Below are 22,815 nucleotides of genomic sequence, written 5' to 3'. Positions count from 1 at the left end.
AATTCATACGGAATTAAGCTTCTCACGAGGAATATAAAAATAAAAATAAAACTTGCCGTTCGTAAGAGCTAATGTTCTAAACAAAAATCATTTTAAAAATAAACAAACTTCTCAGGGCGAAAAAAATGGCCGTTCATAGGAACAAACATTCCATATAAGAGAAAAAAAAATTATAAAACCTTCTTGCCACGAAAATAAACTCAAAAACTTAACCGTTCTCAAGAGTTGATATTCTATATGAAAAAACATTAAAAAAATTAACTAACTACTAATGAGGCAAAAAAATTCCCAAGAATAATGAGTCTTTCCAAGAGATTAAATACAGGAAACACAACAAAATATGTTCAACAGATGAAATCAGGGAAGGGAAACCCAGTTTTTCTTTTCAAGATAAACACTTCGTGACATTTACGTTTTAGTGAGGAAATGACGAGATGACATTCCCTAGGAACTATGACCGCAGCACCTATTACATTTTCATGAGAGGAAAAAACTGAGGAAAAAGAAATAAATAGCTCCTTGTCATAAAATATCCTACAATATATTCCATTTTCAATACACGTCTGCCATGAACAAACTTTCAAAAAGGATTCCTTTCCCACACTATCGCCATCGTTAAGCGTTTAATAAGTTCCTCGTTGGACGAGTGGTTTTCGCGCCCGGCTACCAATCCGGTGGTCCGGAGTTCGATTCACGGCGCGGCCAACGTGGAATCAGAGAAATGTATTTCTGGTGATAGAAATTAATTTTTCGATATAATGTGGTTCGGATCCCACAATAAGCTGTAGGTCCCGTTGCTAGGTGACCAATTGGTTCCTAGCCACGTAAAATATATCTAATCCTTCGGGCCAGCCCTAGGAGAGCTGTTGATCAGCTCAGTGGTCTGGTTAAACTCAGATATACTTTTAAGCATTTAATAAATAATTTCACTGAATTGTGCAACGATTTCATTTTTTTTTCATGTGGACTTTTTCACAATACGAAGTCCCATCTCCCGTACATATCTCGCTTTGTATGTTTTCTTTACACCTGAATGAAGGATTTGCAGATAGCTTTTATTCTCTTTAATCTCCCTTAAAAAAAAATACCTTAACAGATTGAAAATAATAATCGAAACTGGGGTACTGAGTCAAATTAACGGCGAATATGACTTTATTAAGCCTTTCACAAATTTGTATTTTACAAAACCTATACATCAAAATATATCATTTTATTTACAAGTGCCTTAATGTATACGAATCTAGTTATAGATCAAATACACTTTAGAGAAGTACTCTGATATCCTATGAAGGGGTAGGATTATTAATGATTAAAAAATTGAGAGGAAAGATATGATTAAAAATTAATTAAATGATGACCATCAATGATTTAAAATGAGATGAATTACATGATTGAAATATAAAAACTATATGATGACCACATATGATTTAAATTAATGACAAGAATTACATGATTCCAATATAAGTAAATATTGACCATCGATGATTTAAAATAATGAGAGGAATCACGTGACTCAAATATAAGTAAAGCCTTCAAACCTACAGTTGGAACCAAAATGCATATGGCAGCTGCCTTACCATTTAAGATAAAGACTCGGGAAAACACACACACACACACAACTTCCTTCAATCAGTAGCGTGGGTTTAACGTTCAACATGTTTGGTAGGCTATTAAAAAAAACGTTGAATTTTGCGTTGCTACGGTCGACAGTTACGACCATAAACCCACCAAACGCGCCGTTGCGAGGTAGCACAACGAGGGAGCGTTCAGTGTCGTGAGACGTCGCGGCGAGAAAGCGCTCTGTCAATCAACGTTCTTGAAGCGTTGATGTGTTCCAACGAGAGGACGCGGTGAGGAGGATATAAGTAGAGTGTATATTTTCGGTTTTACTTCTCCATTTCATTGTGTTAAAGCATTCAATTTACAAATATCTAAAGGTTCAGTATTGATGTAAGACATTTTTACAATGCACAAAAAAATTATTTTTTTAAACTCGTAAGTAATATAGGTTTTTATTCATAAAAAATTGACAACACTAGCTATTATGAATGACGAAATCGGACTAGTAATTACAATACAAAATTCAAAGAACTTTACAATTCTCAACTGACTGGACGATATTCAAAGACAATAAAATGAGAGAGAGAGAGAGAGAGAGAGAGAGAGAGAGAGAGAGAGAGAGAGAGAGAAAGAAACTGGAGTTTGACATCTACCTCTTGAGTAATGACGAATTGCTGCTCCCCATCGTTCAAAGGTTGATTTATAAAATTCTTACATATATAAACTATCACATTGAAAGCATCACATATTCTCAGGGAAATGTTAACTCGAACAAGATGCCATCTGAAAGAATTCCGTTTAACAACCTTCATACAAATCAAATGTTTACTTAGTCGAAGCGTCCCTTGATTTACGACAAAAAAAAAAAAAAAAAAAAAAAAAAAAACTTACAAACTCCTCCCAAAGACAAGAAGGCTTCTTCATTCCTCGAAGGGAAGTTATGGTAATCAGTAGGGGTCGATTTCCATAAGCTCTCCCTAGGGATCTTCGACCAAAGCTGCCTCTCTTTGAAGAGTCTCTGTGCATTCCACCTTTTATTAATCTTTATTGACTTTCAGTCCAAACATTTTTGCGTCCGCGAACATCAATAAACGTTCGTCCGGGACATTTAATCGGCGCTCTTCGGTTTCAGTGACGGCTCTGTAACTCATTCAGGTCAAAAAAAAAAAAAAAAAAAAAAAAAAAAAAAAAATACTGAAACATTTGAATTTTTTAAAATAATATGTGATACAGATACTGTTTGGACACGCATTTACACAGTCACAAAACGTTAAGAATCTCCATTAAAACCGTCTCTATGAGAGAGAGAGAGAGAGAGAGAGCGTCTTCTTAAAGAATCCCACTTCAAATACCTTATTAAAACTATATAGCTTTAATTTACGACCATAATGAGATACCATTAAGCCACATGTTCCTGTAATAATAAAATAAGATACGATCTTCAAGTGGCCATTCTCTCTCTCTCTCTCTCTCTCTCTCTCTCTCTCTCTCTCTCTCTCTCTCCGCATACATATGCATTTAGACAAGTCATCTCTCTTTCACCTCTTTCTCCCCTACACACACACACACACACACACAAATATATATATATATATATATATATATATATATATATATATATATATCTATATATATATATATATATAGATATATATATATATATATATAAATATATATATATATGTATGTGTGTATTTATAGTATATATAGTATACATTACCAAAAGACACACCTAAAACACCGGATCGACAAACACGCTAACAACCACTTCGTTATCGGGTAAACCCATCCCATTAATCATGTTTCAGCCGAAAGAGTGAACGAACAACCTATCACCATCCCCCCGACACAAAAAAACACCACCAGCACAAGGCCCCCATTCACAATCGCTCGGTGCGATCACCATCTCGCCTCCCACACCATAACGTGTTAGGAAAAGGTGGATAGTTAAGACAGATGAGGGAATATGAATGGAAGTACAGTAAAAGGAATGAAAGGGGTTGCAGCTAGGATCACCGAAGGGACGCTGCAAAGAACTACTTAAGTAAATGCCTACGGTGCACCAAGGGTTGGGGGGGGAGGTATGTTTCTATAAGAATATCTAAAATGGATATACAGATGTGTGCTTGAGAATGTCACGGACGAAACCGGTCGGACCCGTGCATAATTTCTATAATTTCAACTCCATTTTCCTTAGATAAATTTTCCTCAGACTAAGACAATTTTCCTAAATGCTTTCCTCATGCCTTTACTTTGCCCAGTTTTGGCTTTTTGGCAATTCATGCGCTACAAATTAAAGCTGGTATCGCTGTAGTTTTGTAGTTTTCCCAAGACGAAAGCTCTACATAATTCTACAAAATACGAACGCTACAGTAACTTCCACTTCATTCTCCTTGCATAACTTTGTAAATTCTGCCAATCTTGAGCCCAAAATACAGCTGGTATCACTGTAATTTTGTAGTTTTCCCAAGACGAAACCTCTACGTAATTCTACACAAGACAACGCTATAGCCACTTCCACTTCACTTTGGAAATTCTGCCAAAAACATGGCCCCCCAAAGTACACCTTGTACCACTGTAGTTTTGTAGTTTTACCAAGACGAAAATCCTACAAAATTCTACACAAGACAAAGAAAGTGCCATCGGAACCACGTCTCAGGTAAGTAAAAGTGTTGACCTACAGTTTCAAAGCAAAGTCTGTTGCAGCTGCACTCCATTATCAAAAGGTATGGAACAATCTGATGAAAACATTGTTTTACATCAGTAAACATAAAAAAAAAAAAAAAAATTTACAAACGCATAAATGAATGAAATCACTGATGTTGTTTTATTTCATATCCTTAATACATCGATGGTAGTACTGTACTCATTTTTCTTAAAATCATTGAAAACGGGGTAAGTATCCGTACGTTTTGAGAGAGAGAGAGAGAGAGAGAGAGAGAGAGAGAGAGAGAGAGAGAGAGAGAGAGAGATATTAAACAAACCATTGGGTCTTATCAAAATCAGATGCCATACAGCAATGAAAAGCTTCTCCGGTCATTCCCTAAAACAATCGTGTTATCAACGCCACTTTATTTACCTCCTTTTGTTTGTTATTCTGGCGATGTTTGCGAATCGTTACTTAATCTCGTTGTTTGCGAGACATTGCTGTACACCTTTACCCCCTCTCCAACAGGCCCCTTTAGCAACCCCCCCCCCCCCCCACCCCCCCCCCCCCCCGCCCCCAACACCGTCCTTTGTTTTATGTATTCCGCTTTGTCATCCCTTTGCGCGAGTTTGATAGAACGCTGTAACTTTCACCTCCTATCCTTGGCCTGCCCTGATAGCTAATGTTGTCTTCTCTCTTTCGCTTGCTTGCTTGAATGCTTGTGTACTATACCCCGTCACCCCGTGCTTTAAAGTTGGTCACCTGGCTTGCATGCGATCATTTCCTCCCACCCTTCCCCCTCCCCCCCTCTCCAAGTTATCTTCTCTCTTCTTGTTTGCTTGCTTGCTAGCTTGCTTGCTTGTGTGCTACGCCCCGTCACCCAGTGCCTTAAAGTTAGTCACCTGGCTTGCAAGAGATCATTTCCTCTCACCCCTCCAAGTTATCTTCTCTCTTTCTTGCTTGCTTGCTTGCTTCCTAGCATGCTTTGCTTGCTTGTGTACTATGCCCCGTCACCCAGTGCCTTAAAGTTAGTCAACTGGCTTGCAAGAGATCATTTCTTCCCACCCCTCCCCCTCCAAGTTATCTTCTCTCTTGCTTGCTTGCTTGCTTGCCTGTGAACTATACCCCGTCACCCCGTGCTTTAAAGTTGGTCACCTGGCTTGCCCGACTTCCTGCTCGAGATGACATTCGAACAAAAGACCGTCGCTGTCCGGTGCCATTTCGGCCAATAAAAACCAGAGCCGTGCGGTGGCCAACACGTCGTTCATTAACACCAAATATCGCTGACGTGACACCTCTTTTAGGTCAAGACCACATGCCGTTGCCATGGCAACCTGGCCGCTTTTATTATTTACTCCGTCGCAGGTACGAAAAAAAGAAGAAAAAAAAAAGGAGAGTATCATTGAACCAGTTCTTGTGAAAGACTGCCCACTTACTGGTGCCAGTCCGTCAGACTGGCTGGCAGTTTTAGCATGACTGGGATGTGTACCTTTTTCATTCGTTCACCTGGACGAGATGTGAATGGGGATGGTGTCGTAGCATCCGCAAAATTTTTCAGGTGTTGCAATATCATAAGTACATCGCGTCCTGATACTTAAAATAACGTAAAAGTTAACAATATCATATGTACATCGCGTCCTGATACTTAAAAAAACGTAAGTTTACAATATCATAAGTACATCGCGTCCAGATACTTAAAATAACGTAAAAGTTTACAAGTTGTTCCAAAGTGTTACGACGTTTTTAATCGTAACTATAACCTCTGCGGTAAGACACGTTTTAAAATAAGAACAGTATCGTAAATAAAAAAAGACAAGTAATTTGACCAACATGAGTATCCCGATTTATGAGAGGGAGAGAAAAAAACTGCCACTTAAACTAGTAATTCTTATCTTTTCTTTGCAAACACAACCTCCTCCAATATTTTTTTAATGTTGCAGTGACCGAAATTTGAGGGGAATTTCATGTTTTCGCGACTCCGTTTTTCCCAGACTACGTCGTCAATGAACTATCCTGGAAAACAACTAGTAACTCGTGAAATGGTTGAAAGTCTTTTAACGACAATTGTTAGGAGAGGGTGGAATGTGAATATGAATGGAGGTACAGTAATTCCTTTCTTTCTAGAGATATTCGGCGATTATAGCGATTACTAATTGTCTTCAACATCTTTCGGGTACTAAAAACGCGAAGCCGTCATGAAGTTCATACAAAACATCAAGAAACCTGTGACGAAACATGTTAGAAATTCTATGATCGATATCGATTCAAACGTTCCCACACTAAACAACTAACTGACCATTTCTAATCGAAAGAGAGACGCATTTATTCCTAATCTGCTCGAGTTTCAGACCAACAAAAGGAAATTCTACTTTTGAATGAGTGTGTGTGTGTGTGTGTGTGTGTGTGTGTAAGAGAGAGAGAGAGAGAGAAGGATGCTACAGTTTCTACCTGGTAAATGGAGAGAGAGAGAGAGAGAGAGAAGGATGCAACAGTTTCTACCTGGTAAATAGAGAAAGAGAGAAAGAAGAGAGAGAGAGAGAGAGGAGATGTTACAGTTTCTACCTGTTGAATCCACTAAACGTAAAATTATTCCAAGATTTAAAAAAAATAAAAAAGGACTGTAGGAAAAAATAGAAAAATACCACTTTTATAAATTACTCCAAATACGAATGACAGGAATGGAAACCAGAGCAAAAAAATTTGGAAGTACGAGAAAAACAAAAATAAAAATTTTAAACCATCATAAAATGACAAAAAAAAACACTCACGTTGGTAACACCAAATTTACCAAGAAAAACCTGAATGCACCAATAAATATTAAATGGGAGTATATCTGCATGCTTAAAGAAGCAAGGAACTGATTTTGTCACTAATGAAAACATGTCTTTACCAAGAAATGGCAGCCTATCTGTATTATGTTGAAGCAGCATGAGAATATTTCTTTTATTAAAAAAAAACTGCATTAAAAGTATAGGAAATCAAGACCAAGTTCATCAAATAAGAGACTAATCATCTAAAACTACGAGAACCACTCACGATCTCATGAGGAGGCCGAGGTGCCTCATTAAAAAAAAAAAAAAAAAAAAATAGTCGAGATAAAAAGACGCCTAGACGACCTTTGTTTATGAGGGCGTGATGTGCACAAGTAGATCTCAAGTGATCGTTAGTGCGTATAGGACCTCCCACCGCCCTCCGATACGCATATTGAAGGGACTTGAAATACGCAAGGTCGTTACTAGAACCGAGGTTCAATTAATTTACTAAGGAGAATTAGAAGACAGAACGTGGACGTTGCTGATACTGGAGTATGAAATATAAGATCGAATGTGGACATAGCTGCTATTGGAGTATAAAATATAAGATCGAACGTGAATATTGCTGATATTGGAGTATAAAATACACGATAAACCGTGAACACTGCTGATACTGGAGTATAAAATACATGAGAACTTGAACATTGCTGATACTGGAGTATAAAATACACGATAAACCGTAAACATTGCTGATATTGAAGTATAAAATGTAAGACAGAACGTGAAATTTGCTGATATTGGAGTATGAAACAGAACGTGAAAATAGCTCATATTGGATCATAAAGTACAAGACCTGTTGCAAATGTAATATTCAGCATACAAGAGACTCATTTGTTTTTTTATGGGTATAATGAACATTACATTTGTTGAATCGCTTGGAGACTCAGCAAGAATGAAATGTTCTGAGAATAAATCAAATGAAAGCCGAAAAGAATGATAGTTTCAATGCTAATATATATAGATCTCTCGACTGAAAAGATGTTGACTATAAATGGGTGGTTAAATTAAAAAATGATAACTAGGCATACGACACTGAACAAAAGCTAAATACGGTTCAAACTCAAATCAATATACTTTAAAAAAAATGACTGGGCTTGAAGGAGAAGTCTTTGGCAACGTAATATTACCATTATGAAAGCTACTGATCATTAGTGTAATTAATTTTTGTTCTTTAGAAAAATAAAAGTATCAATGTCATTTGTTTATTTTTTTTAACCAAACGGTCACTCGGATGTATGGAGCCGATAAGCGTACCTTATGCAAACGGAAGAGGTCTGGTGTGGACCTCAGGATACTAATGGGCCAATAGCCACCGATATGAAAGGGTACATCGCAAGCTGATCATTGTCCTCATTAGCTTGAATTCGGGAAATGAGATATTATTTGTACTGTGCAAATCGCTGGCGAAGTTATGACCTCTCTGAAGCGTCCAATATATACTTCCTTTCTTGAGATAACTTCTAAGTATTTCAATCATATATCTTAAAATAATTTCATCGTTCTGTCACTAGAGTCAGTAATATTTTCTTAAATCAACATTTTCTATGTATTTCATTTCTATAATATATTTCTTTCGAATTTTTTTCCGAATTCATTTCCTTCAGTATTAGCTCCAACCTTTGTTTGTCTCTTGTTAAATTCTGTTACGTTTCGTGCACTCATATTTTTCTTGGTCATACTTTCACTTATTTCTTTCTTTACATTTAAAGATCCGTACTTTTCTTGGGAAGTGTCCTTCCTTCCTTCCTTCACTGAAGTCTAAATATTACATTGGAACCTTTTGTTTCGCTAAGAAAATCGTTCATATTTGACTGATATAAGCAAACAATTATCGGCGATTTCCTCTTCATTGAAAAATAGGGTCCATTATCAAGGTCTTAATTATTTAAAAGTATGTGAAATAGAAAATAAGGAATTAGGAAACGAGGTTCGAGTGATTATAATTAATTATCTTCATACCTCGATTTTTTCTTTTACTGTTTTCACAAAGACATTCTGTATAAATCCAATTGTATTACTCATATGAAGTGTCTACTCTCAAATGTATTTAACAAATGTCAAAATAATACTAATAAAAAATAAAGGCAAACGATATTTGTTTTAATTCAGCTCCACTTTTTTCCTAATGCAGCATTTTATATTTCTTTATTCATTCTGTTATCAGCTCCATAGCATGGCAACTACTGGTTTAAGATAAAATATATAGTAACAGTATAATAAATCCTTCAGGTTTGGATATACGTCATTCATTCACTTTTTCTAAGACAAATTTGTCAATGACTGTTAAAAGACAACTCGGTGAAAAAAAAAAATTCTATCCACGTGTGAGGAAATTGAAAACAATAACTTGAAATGAACAATTGTTTTTTTTTTTTTCAAGATCAAAGAACAATTTATGCTGTGTCAGACAAGAGCCCGTGAAGACTTTTATTTATCTGTGATTGTGAAACTTTCTTTCGGTTCACCATTTTGCTTTTCTAATGACTGAAATTTCCAAGATTATCATGTCAGATTATTTTCCCCTCATACTTCTGACATCTCGTTCGTTACAATTTCCAAAAATATTATCAGATTATTTCCCTCTCATGTTTTTTACATGTTCCTCATTCATTACCATTTCCAAAATGAATAAAAAAATAAAAGATAAAAAAACTGATAAGCAATTTCTAGTCAATGTGATTGCTGGCAATATTTCTCCGGCTTTCTTTAGAGTATTTATCCATGATTATATATGAATCCATTATCATATATGAACCTATAATTATATATGAATCTATAATTATATATGAATCCATAATTATATATGAATTCATAATCATATTTGAATCCATAATTATATATGAATACATAATCATAATGAGCAGCAACATATCACAGCCAATAAATAATACACTCGACATTTCCATTTCGAGTTATGTCCTTCCTCATTTTAACCAAAGATCTTCTTCACAACAAAATAAAAACAAATCATATTGTTTCCACACAAAAGAAAACCAACTCAAAAGCCAGACAAACTTAAAATAAATGAACACAAACAAAATGGGTAGAAAGAAATCAGAAGAAAAACAAACATTCTAATAACATGATTTTACTAGGAAACCATATCGGCCATTTGTACAAGATTAATAAACAAGTATTTACATTTTTCCACATCTAAAAAGACTTGTCCTAAGATCTACAATAAGTTACCTATTGCACTACTCAGTTAATTAAAAAAAAATACATTTTAACATCATCATCATCATCAGTTATTTACAGTGTTTGTGCTTGGGATGATTCTAGCCTCCCTGGGGGGCCTGTCCCCCTTAGAGGAGGAGGAGGAGCAGGAGGAGGAGGATGAGGAGGAGGGTGGAAAAATCAATTAATAATAATAAACAAAGAGAGGAATTTTTATGGAAGTTGAGGGAGATAGAGATAGAATATAAAGCAAAACTCTTCGAATTAGAGACGACAATTTTAAAGGCTAGTCAGAGAGAGAGAGAGAGAGAGAGAGAGAGAGAGAGAGAGAGAGAGAGAAAGGGGGGAGGGGGGCAGGAGGAGGAGGGAGGCTGCTATCTGGTGTGTATTCCATATGAGAAAAGAATCTATAGGATAAATCAGGCGAACCTCGTAATTACAAATCTCTACACTGGGGCGAGAGATAAAGGAGTTCCTGAGTCACCAGCGGTCCAAGGGAAAGACCTTTCACATTAGAGAAGCACATCTTATATATATTACACATATATAAAACACCAACATATGTTGGCTTTGGAGTGGGAAGGGGATTGGACCTCCTCCAACAACACAGCACAGGAGGAGGAGGAGGATATAGTAATAAAAATAATAATAATAACAAAGTAATAATTAGAAAAAGCTTATGGGGAGACAAAATAAAAGCGAGAGACCTATTAAGTACAAGAATGGGGAAGAGGTACAGCATTATTTTTTCGACGTTATATCTTTCTTAAAAGTTCCGTTCCGTTGCTTAATTTTTTTTCTGATGGAGGGGAGAACAAGTAATCTTTTTATATATATATATATATTATATATATATATATATATTTATATATTATATATATATATATATATATACACCGGGTAGGAGAGTAACAATTATTAACCAGAAATGGGATAGAGCTATAGGGAAGGATTTGCGAAGGACTATATTCCTCTCTCTGGCGCACATACACAAACACATACACACGGATACACAATTGTTGATCACTTATTGCAACACACACACTACATCCACAAGAACAAACAGTGCTACTATTTTCTATCCTTGCAAGTCGAGTTAAGTGTTTCAATCTCATTCGAAAGAGTAACAAATGCCTGGTCCCGTCTGGAATACGAGGGAGTGATTCCCGGTTGATTGGAATGCTAATTGATAAGATTTCAAGTAGGCTAGAATGCTATCTGAAGAAGATTCCAAGTGATCTGGAATGCTATCTGATAAAATTCCAAACAGAATGGAATGCTATATGAAAAATTCCTGGTAAACTGGAATGCTATCTGAAAATTTTCCAAGTAGACTGGAACGCTAACAAAATTCCAAGTAGACTGGAATGCTATGAGAAAAATCCCAAGTAGACTGGAATGCTATCTGAGAAAAATACCAAGTAGACTGGAATGCTATCTGAAAAAAAATTCCAAGTAGACCGGAATGCTATCTGATAAATATCTGGACATGTTCATGAGAATTCCTAGCACTACAAATGGCTTGCCCTTGCGCCCTGTGTCAACGAGGTCATCGTGACCTTTGACCCAATTCCAAAATGCACTCACACTTCCCTGCCTTCTCTACTCTCCTTCCCAATTCCAGGGTCCCCTCCCCCCCCTTGAAATTCCGAATTTTTCAAACAGAGAAAACCAATTATTTCAGTAAAAAAAAAACATTTTTAAGAAAATAATTAAAATTAAATTAACAAAACTAATTTTTTTAAATAATTCGATTCTAACTAATTTCTCAAGCACACAATAAAAAAATAATTTAAAAAATTTAAAAGGAAAAGATACAAATAAAGTAATAAATTTTTTATAAAAATTTTTAAAAAAATTTTTTGCTGATCAATTTTTTATAACTAATTAAATGTACTTATTATTTCTTAATTTAAATTACAATTTTAATTTTTCTGATTAATTTTTTTATAACTTTTTTTAACTAAACCGCCTCTTTCCCTCCCTTCCTTCCTTCTTTCCTGACTTTCATCAACATCTCTATCTGGTTAAAGCTGGCGTTACCCTCGTCCGCTGACTAGTTAATTCTTGCTTTTATATATCAACACTCCAAATTCTCCGATTGACGATTCGTTGCAAATCTAAGGAAGGGCTAAATATCATCATCATCAGAACACTCATGCTCGTGTCACCGCTGTGTTGCCGAGAGAGAGAGAGAGAGAGAGAGAGAGAGAGAGAGAGAGAGAGAGAGAGAGAGAGAGAGAGAGAGAGAGAAGGAGAGGAGAGAATTTTAAACTCGAATTTCTGTATTTCTGTATCAAAATGCCTCTCTCACCCAGTAGTGAAAAAAAAAAAAGGAGAATTTTTTTTTAAAAAAAAAAAGATTTTTTTCCAAAAAAGTTTGAAAAAAAAAAAAAGTCACTTTAGACTTTAGATCAACAAGGAAAAGGATTCCGTCAAAAATAGTTCCCAAATCAAAGGCAGGCAATTGCGCGCAATTGCAAGGAGAAGGTGCCACCAGCAAAGTGACGAGAAATCACGAGTTATCCAAAGGCCCACCATCTTAAAAACTTCACCTACGTAGGGGCAATTTCGGGTAGAACTTTCAGAGCAATAACAGCCCACGCGAACAAAACCAAAGAACAAAAAAAAATGAACAAACAAAACACACAGTGACGGCAAAGACACGCTGCAAATACAACCGTATAAAAAAACTCAAGTTTTAATTGCTACAGCCACTCACTTTCACAGGTCAACACTATTAATAGAAAACATCTTATCAACAAGAGACAGCACTCACACGAATATCTGAAGTCATGAAGTCATATAAAAAACACAAAATATATAATTCACATATAAGTAACACATTTTTTTTTCTTCAAAGTTCATCAATAAAATAATCCAGCCTTAAAAAATTATGTTAAAAAACGAGAAACAATGTAGTACATAAAACTGAGACAAGTGTCAAGAGACAGGTTGGGGAGAAACAGCGATGCTAGTAGAAAAAACAAAATTACTAGGTACAGTATAATAAATCAGTATATATTCATAAACCTAACAATATCAATTAAGTGAAGCAATGGGTACTTAAACGTTAAGAGCTAAAGTCATCACATTTGGTCATATTCATTATTATCATCGTTGTAGAAAAGTATAATAATGAAAAAAAGATAATGGAGTAACCGAGACATGGCATTCATAGAAGCTCGACCTATCTGTTGTCATCATGCTGTGGGCACAGAAGGGAACTGCTGATGCCATGCCCAAAAGAGAAAAAAATACCCTTCGGCCCGGCGACCCTCTTCGGTTCCAATCACAAGTGAAAGATTCAAAAACTTGCATTTACTAGAATTTGAATACACTTCAAAAGCACACAAGAACACTTCTGGAAAAAAAGGCATACGAAATACTTCTACACAACTCACACATGCAGTCCAAATTTCTGTGCATTTGTATATAAAGTTTTCTATATCTATATACTACATCAATGTCCAGCACACATGCACGAAAGTTTTACACGAAAACATGCAGTACATTCTGTGTTGGGGGAAAACCAATCGATGCTAAACTATCAAAAAAATATTCGTGCCACCGCAACCAACAACAAACAAACGAGAGAGAAATCCTCACGACTCATACACAACCAAAGAAACAAAGGGATAGGGACAAACTAACTTTTCTCGAGGGCGCGGGCTGGAGAATAAATATTTGGCGGGAGGCGGCAACCGTATATACCTATCTCTGTTTTTTCTCTCGAACCGCGTGACACGCCAGGATCCACTGCAATCTCTATCATCACGTGGGAGTCGTTCAAGAATTGTTTGGTAACGATAAATGTTACAAAATGGTAAAAAAAAAATTAAGTATAGTTAGCTACGATTCATCTGAATAAGTCGACAAGACAATCACAAAAGCCCAGTACCTGGAATGTACAGCATGAAAAGGCACAATTCTACAACAACGACGAAGACACCACAGAACAATTCCTTCCCTTGCAAAAATGTCCTTTCCGTGAGAAAACTCCAACCAACCAGCGGAATGAAAAGGATAGAATGCCCTCCAGACACTCATTCGACTCGTTCCAAAACTGTTATTGACATTTTGTACTGCAAAAATGACAAAGGAAAACAAAACACGAGACAGTGACGGCCCTAGGACACACCCCTGCGGGAGAACACTGCTACGTGCGTTTGAAATATCTTGTAGAACGACAACTCTGGCGCCACGCGGGTCTCACGAAGGCCCCGCCTCTAGACCGCTCTCGAACTATACGGCTAAACTTTGGCACAGTCATGGCTTAAAACGGAGGATCTAAAAAAAACAACTTCACAACGCACTCCAATTTCTTTTAACAACCAGACACCGGCAACAACCTTGATGTGAGGTACAGGTCCCATCGATAATGAAAGTAAAACGTTTTTTAAAAGTACAGATGACAAGCTTTTCATTCATACATGAGCGTTCTGTCGGGCAAGGCTTCAAGGGAATATGTATATAAACAATACATATATAATACACAAAAATACATCCATGTAATGTATATCTAGCTATATACATTCCCAGTCAGGTTTACGAGAAAACATCACGCTCATGTTAGGGAAAGAGAGGAAAAAGGGTAGGGGCTTCCAGGAAAAAAAAAAGCTGAAAAAACTTGGACTCCGCTTCAAGAAAAAGGGTTCCGCCCTTGCCCCCAAAAACTTTGGGCTGAAACCAGCTGAAACGAAAGCAGGGCTTGAAATAGCCCCTACTGCTCCTCCTCCCCCTGGCCCCCCCTTTAAAAATGAATGCAGAATTTCACAAGCATTTCAAAACAAAGATGAAACAGAAAGAGTTTAACAAAATGAGGTTTAACTTCTGAACATTATCAGCACCAAACGATACCACTCCTGACTTTGAGATGTTATGTTGGTCACAGTCAACCTATATTATATTTAGCCTTTCTCTTACTGGAGTATTTAAAGGTGAATAAATCAAGAATGCGTTTTAACTTTATCCTTTTTAACTTGACGTTTTAACAGTCTTCCTGAAATATTTTCATGTTACATCAATACACAGCATTTCAAGGGCACTGAGACATTACAGCTCATCCCTCTGTCGTACCAAGAGTAGAAATGATTTTGGCACGAATTCTAAAGCTAGCTCGGGCGATTTCTTTGGCTTGCAAAGAAAATCTAACAGATGTGTCAAAGGAAAAAAGGTTTCCCGAATTAGCTACAATTTTCTGATGACTGTCGAAATCGTAGCCAAAACAAAGATTAACCATGAAAATAACAAAATATGAAGATTCAATTAGACTTACTTCAAAGAAGTTAATCAACCAGTTTATATAAAATCACCAATAAGACGAAGACAGCATGGAAACCGCAGTTTCGAAAATGAATAAAAGACCTTCATAAAAAAAAAAATAATATAAAATCATCAAGACATAGACAACTTAAAAAACCACATTTTCGAAAACGAATAACAGACCTTCTTTGGGACTGTATCAGGAGCAGTATATGGAAAAAGGCGACGTATATAATGACAACAAGGAAAGTATGCAATATAATGAAGAGAATAGAATCATCATGCTTGTCGTGCACTACAGAAAAAAAAAACAGAAAAAATATGCATTTTTGAACACACTGGAATATCATTCTACATTTAAAATGATCACAATGATTGGCAGACATTATCACAAGCACGTGGGAAATGAATGACCAGGTTCAAACCTTATGCAAGCAAAAAGAAAATCAATTAAATTAATGGATAGAATAATTTTCTATTTAAAGTGACTTTTAGGAGACTGCAGTCACAGAAAACAGCCCCAAACCGAATCGAAATAAGGAGAGATTTGTCAATCTAAATCTATGTTGATGAATAACAGGAAATATACAATAACAATAGTTTTGAACCGTTCAAACACAAACGTCTGTTCGTTTGTTTGTTTGTTTCCTCGTGCATAACCGGAATGAAACTGGTCACTAATTGGGAGTAACAGAGGGGGGCGGAATTGTCTCTTCGACGGGCGGGGATTCTGCAATGATGGACGCCTATAGAACCCGCCCGTGGAATGACAACCAGCCCACGCCCACTAGGTCACCTGATGATCACCGTCACAGACATTACTTACGAGTCAGTTACTTACAATTATTCACAAAACCAAACAGCTTGGCTGTGTGGAATAAAAGTGGGGGCGGGCGGGGGTTGGATTAGATGCATCGAGATAATCTTAATAACGCTTACAAATAAGTTTCCATGTTTATTGGAAAGTAATAAAAACAGAAGCATGGAACCTCAATCAAATTCAAAACTGGAAAACTGGATGACTGGGTCTTCCAGTCTAGTAAGTTATGCGACTGGAGAGGGGTGTTTGTAAGGACTCTATGTCGGTGACCATCGGCGACATGTCTTGTACATGTATGGCACACGAGTCATCACACTGAGATCATCGTACTGTTAAGTACAACATTATAAAAAAAGAAAAATAAAACAAGGCTTCCTGGGGCCTTTTGAAGGGCTCATGGGAATATGAACCCGACTTAAATATCATTAAGTTTATCATCGTTAATTATTAATGAAGCCTACGCTCGAAGGCCTATGGCTCTAAGACTTATAATATATATATATATCTATATGGTGAATTTCTGGAAGGTCTCCTCCTCTTTCTCTCTGGTCAATTGACAACGTTTCAAGGTTTAACGTTTAAAGGTTTAACGTTTAAAGGTTTAAGTGTTCAGAGCCTTCCACCTGGGAGAATTTTAGAGTTCGTCCCGCCGTCCTAGTTTACTGTTTTATCATTTATTATTCATATTCTAGGACAAAAAATACAAAAAGTTAAATAATCGAGAAAGAAATTAGCTGCACCACTGACTATAATAACATTATTGCTGCTTTGAAAAACAGAATCAATCTGGTGCCCTTTGAACCTCCCACAAAAAGAGGTTCTACTGCCATCCTGAAAGTGGCAATCAATCAATCAATCAATCAACTCGTAAGTAGGCTCTCGATGACGTCATCATCATCCTGAATGACATCAATATAGTTGAATAAAAAAAAAATAAAACTCTGGAAAATGCAACTTATCCACAATGATCAGTTCCCGAGCCCTTCAGTCCCCCGACAGGAGCGCGGCCGCCCTTGACGGACGCAGTGGGTATAGGTGGGTGGGTGGGTAGAAGAAGAAGGTGCCTCTCGCCGCAACCAACACCGCCGCCACCGCCGCCAAGTCCAGATCGAAAAGTGCCGCAGTTCTCCGTCAGCGTCGCCGTCTGCGTCACGCACCACCACCACCAACACACCGATTTCCTCTAAATTGGACGCCCCCGCACCTCTCCGAAGCGCCCTCCGAAAAAGGGGGGGGTTGGGGGGGAGGGAGGCGTCCAAATTAGCCAAAAAAAGGGTCTGTTTGCTCCATCCCACAAACATCCCAGGGCCCTAGTGAGTTACACAGTGGCCATGCGATAGTTCATGGGAAAGGAATGGGTGAGGGCGTGAGACGACGACGGCTGGGGACTGTGGGCGTATCCCTACCGGGTGTGTGTGGGTATATGGTGATGAGGGTGATGGTGCACACTGGGGTAGGGGGAAGTGGGGGAAGGGGCGGCACTGGGGAGTGAGGGGGCAAGGGGGGGGGAGTTGGGAGGGCAGGGGCCGTCTGTGGGGCCACCAGGTGGCCGTGTTGGTGGAGGCTGACCCCCACCGTGTGGTCTGCGTGACCACCGGGCGACGTCTGCGTCAGGTGGTGAGGTGGGTGGTGGCTCATGTGGTGGTTGGAAGTGGGCGTGGAGAGGTGGGGCGTGGGCGGGGGCTGGTGCGGGTGGTGGTACTGGGGCGGGTGGTGGTGGCCCTGCAGGGCGGCGGCCGCGGCAGCGGCGGCGGCGGCAGCGGCGGCGTGGTGGGAGGGCGAGGGCACGGAGGAACCGCCCTGGTGCATGGAGTTGATGGGCGCCGAGTACATCATTTGTCTGACCTTGTGTTCGTCCTCGTTGACGGCGTAGGTCAGTTCCGTTTCCTCGAAGCCCGTGGCCGACATGCGCTGGTCGTGGTGGTGGGCGGGTTGCGGCGGGTCTGGGCTGTTCAGGCATGTCTGGATCAGCGCCTTGCCCGCCTCCGAGGTGATCATCGGCTGCAGCTTCCGGGTGGCGAAGGTGTAGACGTGGCCCGTCTCGCTGGCCACCAGCAGCATCACCTGCGTCCCCGTCAGAGTGGACAGCTCGTAGGCCTGCAGGGGGCAAGAGGAAAATGGTATTCGTTAATATTCGCTGCTATAGAGGGGAAGGACACAGGGTAAATAAGGGGTTCTTAATTATCTGCTGTCAAGACGAAAAATATGGGGTCATATCTGCTGCAAAGGTTAATGACAGATAAAAATATTCGTTAATATCTGCTGTAAAAGTTAAAGACAGAAAAATAAACTCTGCTGTAGAGGTTAATGACACAGGCTGTGAACAGAAAAGGTTAATGGCATAACAAATATTCGTTAATATCTGCTGTAAAGGTTAATGACAAAGAAAAATAATATTTGCTGTAGAAGGTAATGACACAGGAAAAATATATTGGGTTCAAATCTGCTGTGAAGAGGAAAAAATATGGGGTCATATCTGCTGTACACGTTAATTACAGAGAAAAAATATTGATTCATATCTGCTGCAAGAGTTGTCTTAACTTCTCCCTGACTTGTAAAATTAAATTCGAACATGACAAATGGACGAATGAAAGCAGCAGTAAGTCTTCACATTACAAGATGTTAGGTTGTAATAATAAATAATAATATCTCGGAACCCTCTTTCAAACTAAACTATTAAACAAAAGGTCAAACCGCTCATTAATAATATAATAATAATAAATAATAATAATAATAATAATAATAATAATAATAATAATAATAATAATATCACAGTTACAATTCGTTTCTGCTGCACATAGCCATCTATGTATTTTAGACAGTAATCAGTGACATATATATATATATTATATATATATATATATATATATATATATATATATATATATATATTATATATATGTGTGTGTGTGTGTGTGTTGTGTGTGTGTGTGTGTGTGTGTGTGTATGTGTGTGTGTGTTTGTGTGATGAGAGAGAGCAGAGAGAGAGAGAGAGAGAGAGAGAGAGCCACCCCAACAGACCAGCAGAGGATGAAAGGCAAAAACAAGAGTAATCATTCTCACGAAAGAAAGGAAGGGGATTACCACGGGTAACTAACTTCGAGAGACGGACATTAAACTTCATAGCAACAACGGTTTTCCCCACCGAGCCAAAGCCTGCAGTACAAGACATATGAATGCGACACCTATAAGGCTTTTCCTACGGGTTACCTTATAAATTACACTGTTCCCAACACCCAACTTAGTAACGAATGGCTACAAGGGTCAGCGAGCTCGTAATAGACTTATCATAATTGCCTACACTTGTATCTGTCTCTCTCTCTCTCTCTCTCTCTCTCTCTCTCTCTCTCTCTCTCTCTCTCTCTCTCTCTCTTAACATTTTGACAGCATAGGCCCACGAAGGCAATCTTTTAAGAGTTTAATGTTTTCTATTTCTACATTCAAATGATTGTATACTCTTTTCGTCGATATGGAAAGACTTGGTGACTATTGACAGTAGTCGGCCTGCCTACATATTTGCCTGTCTAAATAAATAAATAAATAAATAAATAAATAAATAAATAAATAAATATATATATATATATATATATATATATATATATATATATATATATAATATATATATCTCAATCTCATAATATAAACGATATCACGCACAACTGCAATTTCAATTATACAAAAAAAAAAAAAAAAAAAAAAAAAAAGAAAAAAAAAAAAAAAAAAAAAATCTTTAGAATACACTTCTTCTGGCATCTAGCTTCGTTATGGCCAGATAATGTCCAGTTTTACTAACCTACCAGATTTCCCTGTGACATAATGCTTACTGCCTTAAAGGAATCTCGTCGATTGTGGCCTCCTCAGAAGGAAATTCCTTAACAATTAAAATAAAATAAATAAATAAAACACATGTCGGCCCAAAGCTGCTTAAAAGGAAATGCTGATCGGGTTTGGTACGCCAGAAGCCACACACACCCGGTGAAGGGGGACCCTTCTGTGGGGGGGTGGGGGGGTGGGGGTGGGGGTGGTGGGAGAGAGAGAGAGAGAGAGAGAGAGAGAGAGAGAGAGAGAGAGAGAGAGAGGTACCTAGCGTCACGATAAGTAAGAGATTGATTGGATGATTAGCTGATGGTTACCTGGCGCTGCAGAGAGAGAGAGGAGAGAGAGAGAGAGAGAGGGGGGGGGGGGGGGAGGGGGGGGGGGGGGGATGGGTTCAACCATCAAAAGCAAACATGGCTTCCGAGTCGAATATGTCTTTGAACGGTAAAAACCAAATAAAGTCACAGACAAGATGCGAAAAAAGTCGCCAAACCTAGAGCGAAGACCAAAAACTTCCCAAAGGTGAAGACCAATATGAATATATACAGAAAATGAGGAAAAAATTAGTAAGAGATAAGAGAGAGAGAGAGAGAGAGAGAGAGAGAGAGAGAGAGAGAGGAAGGGAAAAGGTTCTCTCTCTCTCTCCGCGCTAACCAGCCTAAAGAAACCTTTCAATTTTGCTTACCAATGTCCACACGGGCTTAGCCACCAGCCGTACAGTAGGCTAGGCTATACGCTCGTGTGTGCTTGTAGACAGGAAAAAAAAAAAAAATGTGAGGGGTGGGGGGTGGGGGGCTCTTCATGACACTTCCAGGGTCAAAAGAGCACCAAACTCAGTCATCAACTAACGAATGACACTTCCAGGGTCACGAGAGTACCTGACGCAAGAACCGATTTTTGAATGACACTTCCAGGGTCATCCGTAATCGAATGACACTCACAGAGCAACAAGACTGTCAGAGACACTCATCACTTAATGAATGACACTTCTAGGGTTACAAAAGGACCAGAGACAAGAATCAATTATTGAATGACACTTCCAGTGTCACAAGATGACCAGAGATATTAATAATTTATTCAGTTACCTAATAATAATAATAATAATAATAATAATAATAATAATAAAAATAATAATAATAATAATAATAATAATAAGTAACGAGACCTAAAATTAGAAATGAGAGGGATATGCCAGCGGAAATGGTAGCCATAGTCATAGGAGCACTAGGCTCGATCCCAAGATCCCTGAAGAGGAACCTGGAAAAATTGGATGCTGAAGTAGCTCCAGGACTCATGCAGAAGAGTGTACTGATGGACTCCTAAGGAGGCAGGATGCAACCCAGAACCCCACACTATAAAAAAAATAATAATAAATAAAAAATAAAAAAACACCCGGTCGAATAGGATGATTGTGAAAGACCACAAATATATATTATAATAATAATAATAAAATAAAAAATAATAAACTTAATTTAAATGGAAAAATGAAGTTTGTTTGCAAGAGGGTCTCCAACCAAAAAATGAATAAATTTTTTTTTCTTTTGAATGAAGATGCATCCCAGGGAAGAGCTCGAAAGCTTTTTGTAAAGGGTTTTAAAATTATACACGAACTCGTAAATTTTTTTTTTATTGTGGACCCCTTAGAACATTATGTATACTCTCGAGATAGAGTTTTTCACAACCAAAATAATAATAATAATAATAATAATAATTAATAATAAATAATAATAATAATAAGAATAATAAATAAAATAATAATAATAATAATAATAATAATAATAATAATAATAATGAGCAAAAACATTTTGCCAAGACCAGCACATCTTTCAACGCGTGATTGAACCGGCGCTCGGGAACACCTACAAATGTCCCGACACATATACAAGGAAAAGTGCGGCAAGAAAAACAAAAACAATGGCAAAAAAAAAAAAAAAAAAAAACACATTTACACAGACGCGCATATAGAGTGAGGAGAAGGAGGAGATAATGAGGAGAGAGAAGAGAAGAGAGATGAGAGCGAGGCTTTCCAAAACACCGTTCCTGAATGTTGTCGGCAAGGGATTTTGCGAGGGAGAGGATTTGGCACAAACACACACAGACAGAGAGAGAGAGAGAGAGAGAGAGAGAGAGAGGGGGGGGGGGGGGGGTTTGGTTGGCTGAAAAGTCATCTTCTTCTTTTTTTTATACAATACCTTCGTGCAGACAATATTGATGATAATAATATCACACTGCGGTAATTATTACAAGTAGCATAATCATACGCACCATAAATAAAGCTCACGTAAATTACGAATATCTACGCTTTAGCCAACAAAACTGTAGTATACAGATCAGAACTCATAAGCCACCTTTTTCAAAGTTAACTGATTCAACTGAAACATTACTCTGTACGGAGAAAAACGGCCGACGGCACTGGCAACCTTGTGCCCTTGTCGAGAGAAGCCTAAATACGACAGAAATTCCGAGGACACCAGATCTCGTATCAGGAGTCACAGAGACGAGCGAAATCCTTCAAAGGTAGATATCCTTCCGTCTTACTATAGGATATTTAGGAAATTCAGAATCTTGTTCAGAAGAGACGGACGTCTAAATATCCTACAGGTCTACTGTAATATATCTAGGCCATTTAGGGGTTTGGGAAGAACAGAAATCGCCCTAAATATTCTACAGTTTTACTGTAAAATATTTAGGGGATTTAGAGCCTTTGTAAGAATAAG

General features: G+C 37.9%; 1 protein-coding gene across 2 annotated transcripts in view; it reads right to left on the bottom strand.

The window, feature by feature from the left end:
* The window catches only part of LOC135210096 (serum response factor-like), a 454,183-nt gene that overhangs the window by 406,874 nt on the left and 24,494 nt on the right, over nucleotides 1–22,815 (bottom strand). For both annotated transcript variants that reach the window (XM_064242897.1, XM_064242898.1), the window contains exon 2: nucleotides 18,128–18,379. In XM_064242897.1, coding sequence (XP_064098967.1) covers nucleotides 18,128–18,379 — 252 coding nt within the window. The remainder of the gene's footprint in view (nucleotides 1–18,127; nucleotides 18,380–22,815) is intronic.

The sequence above is a fragment of the Macrobrachium nipponense genome, chromosome 39 (assembly GCF_015104395.2).
Source record: "Macrobrachium nipponense isolate FS-2020 chromosome 39, ASM1510439v2, whole genome shotgun sequence".
Taxonomy (NCBI): Eukaryota; Metazoa; Arthropoda; class Malacostraca; order Decapoda; family Palaemonidae; genus Macrobrachium; species Macrobrachium nipponense.
This window is presented reverse-complemented; position numbering and strand designations above follow the sequence as displayed.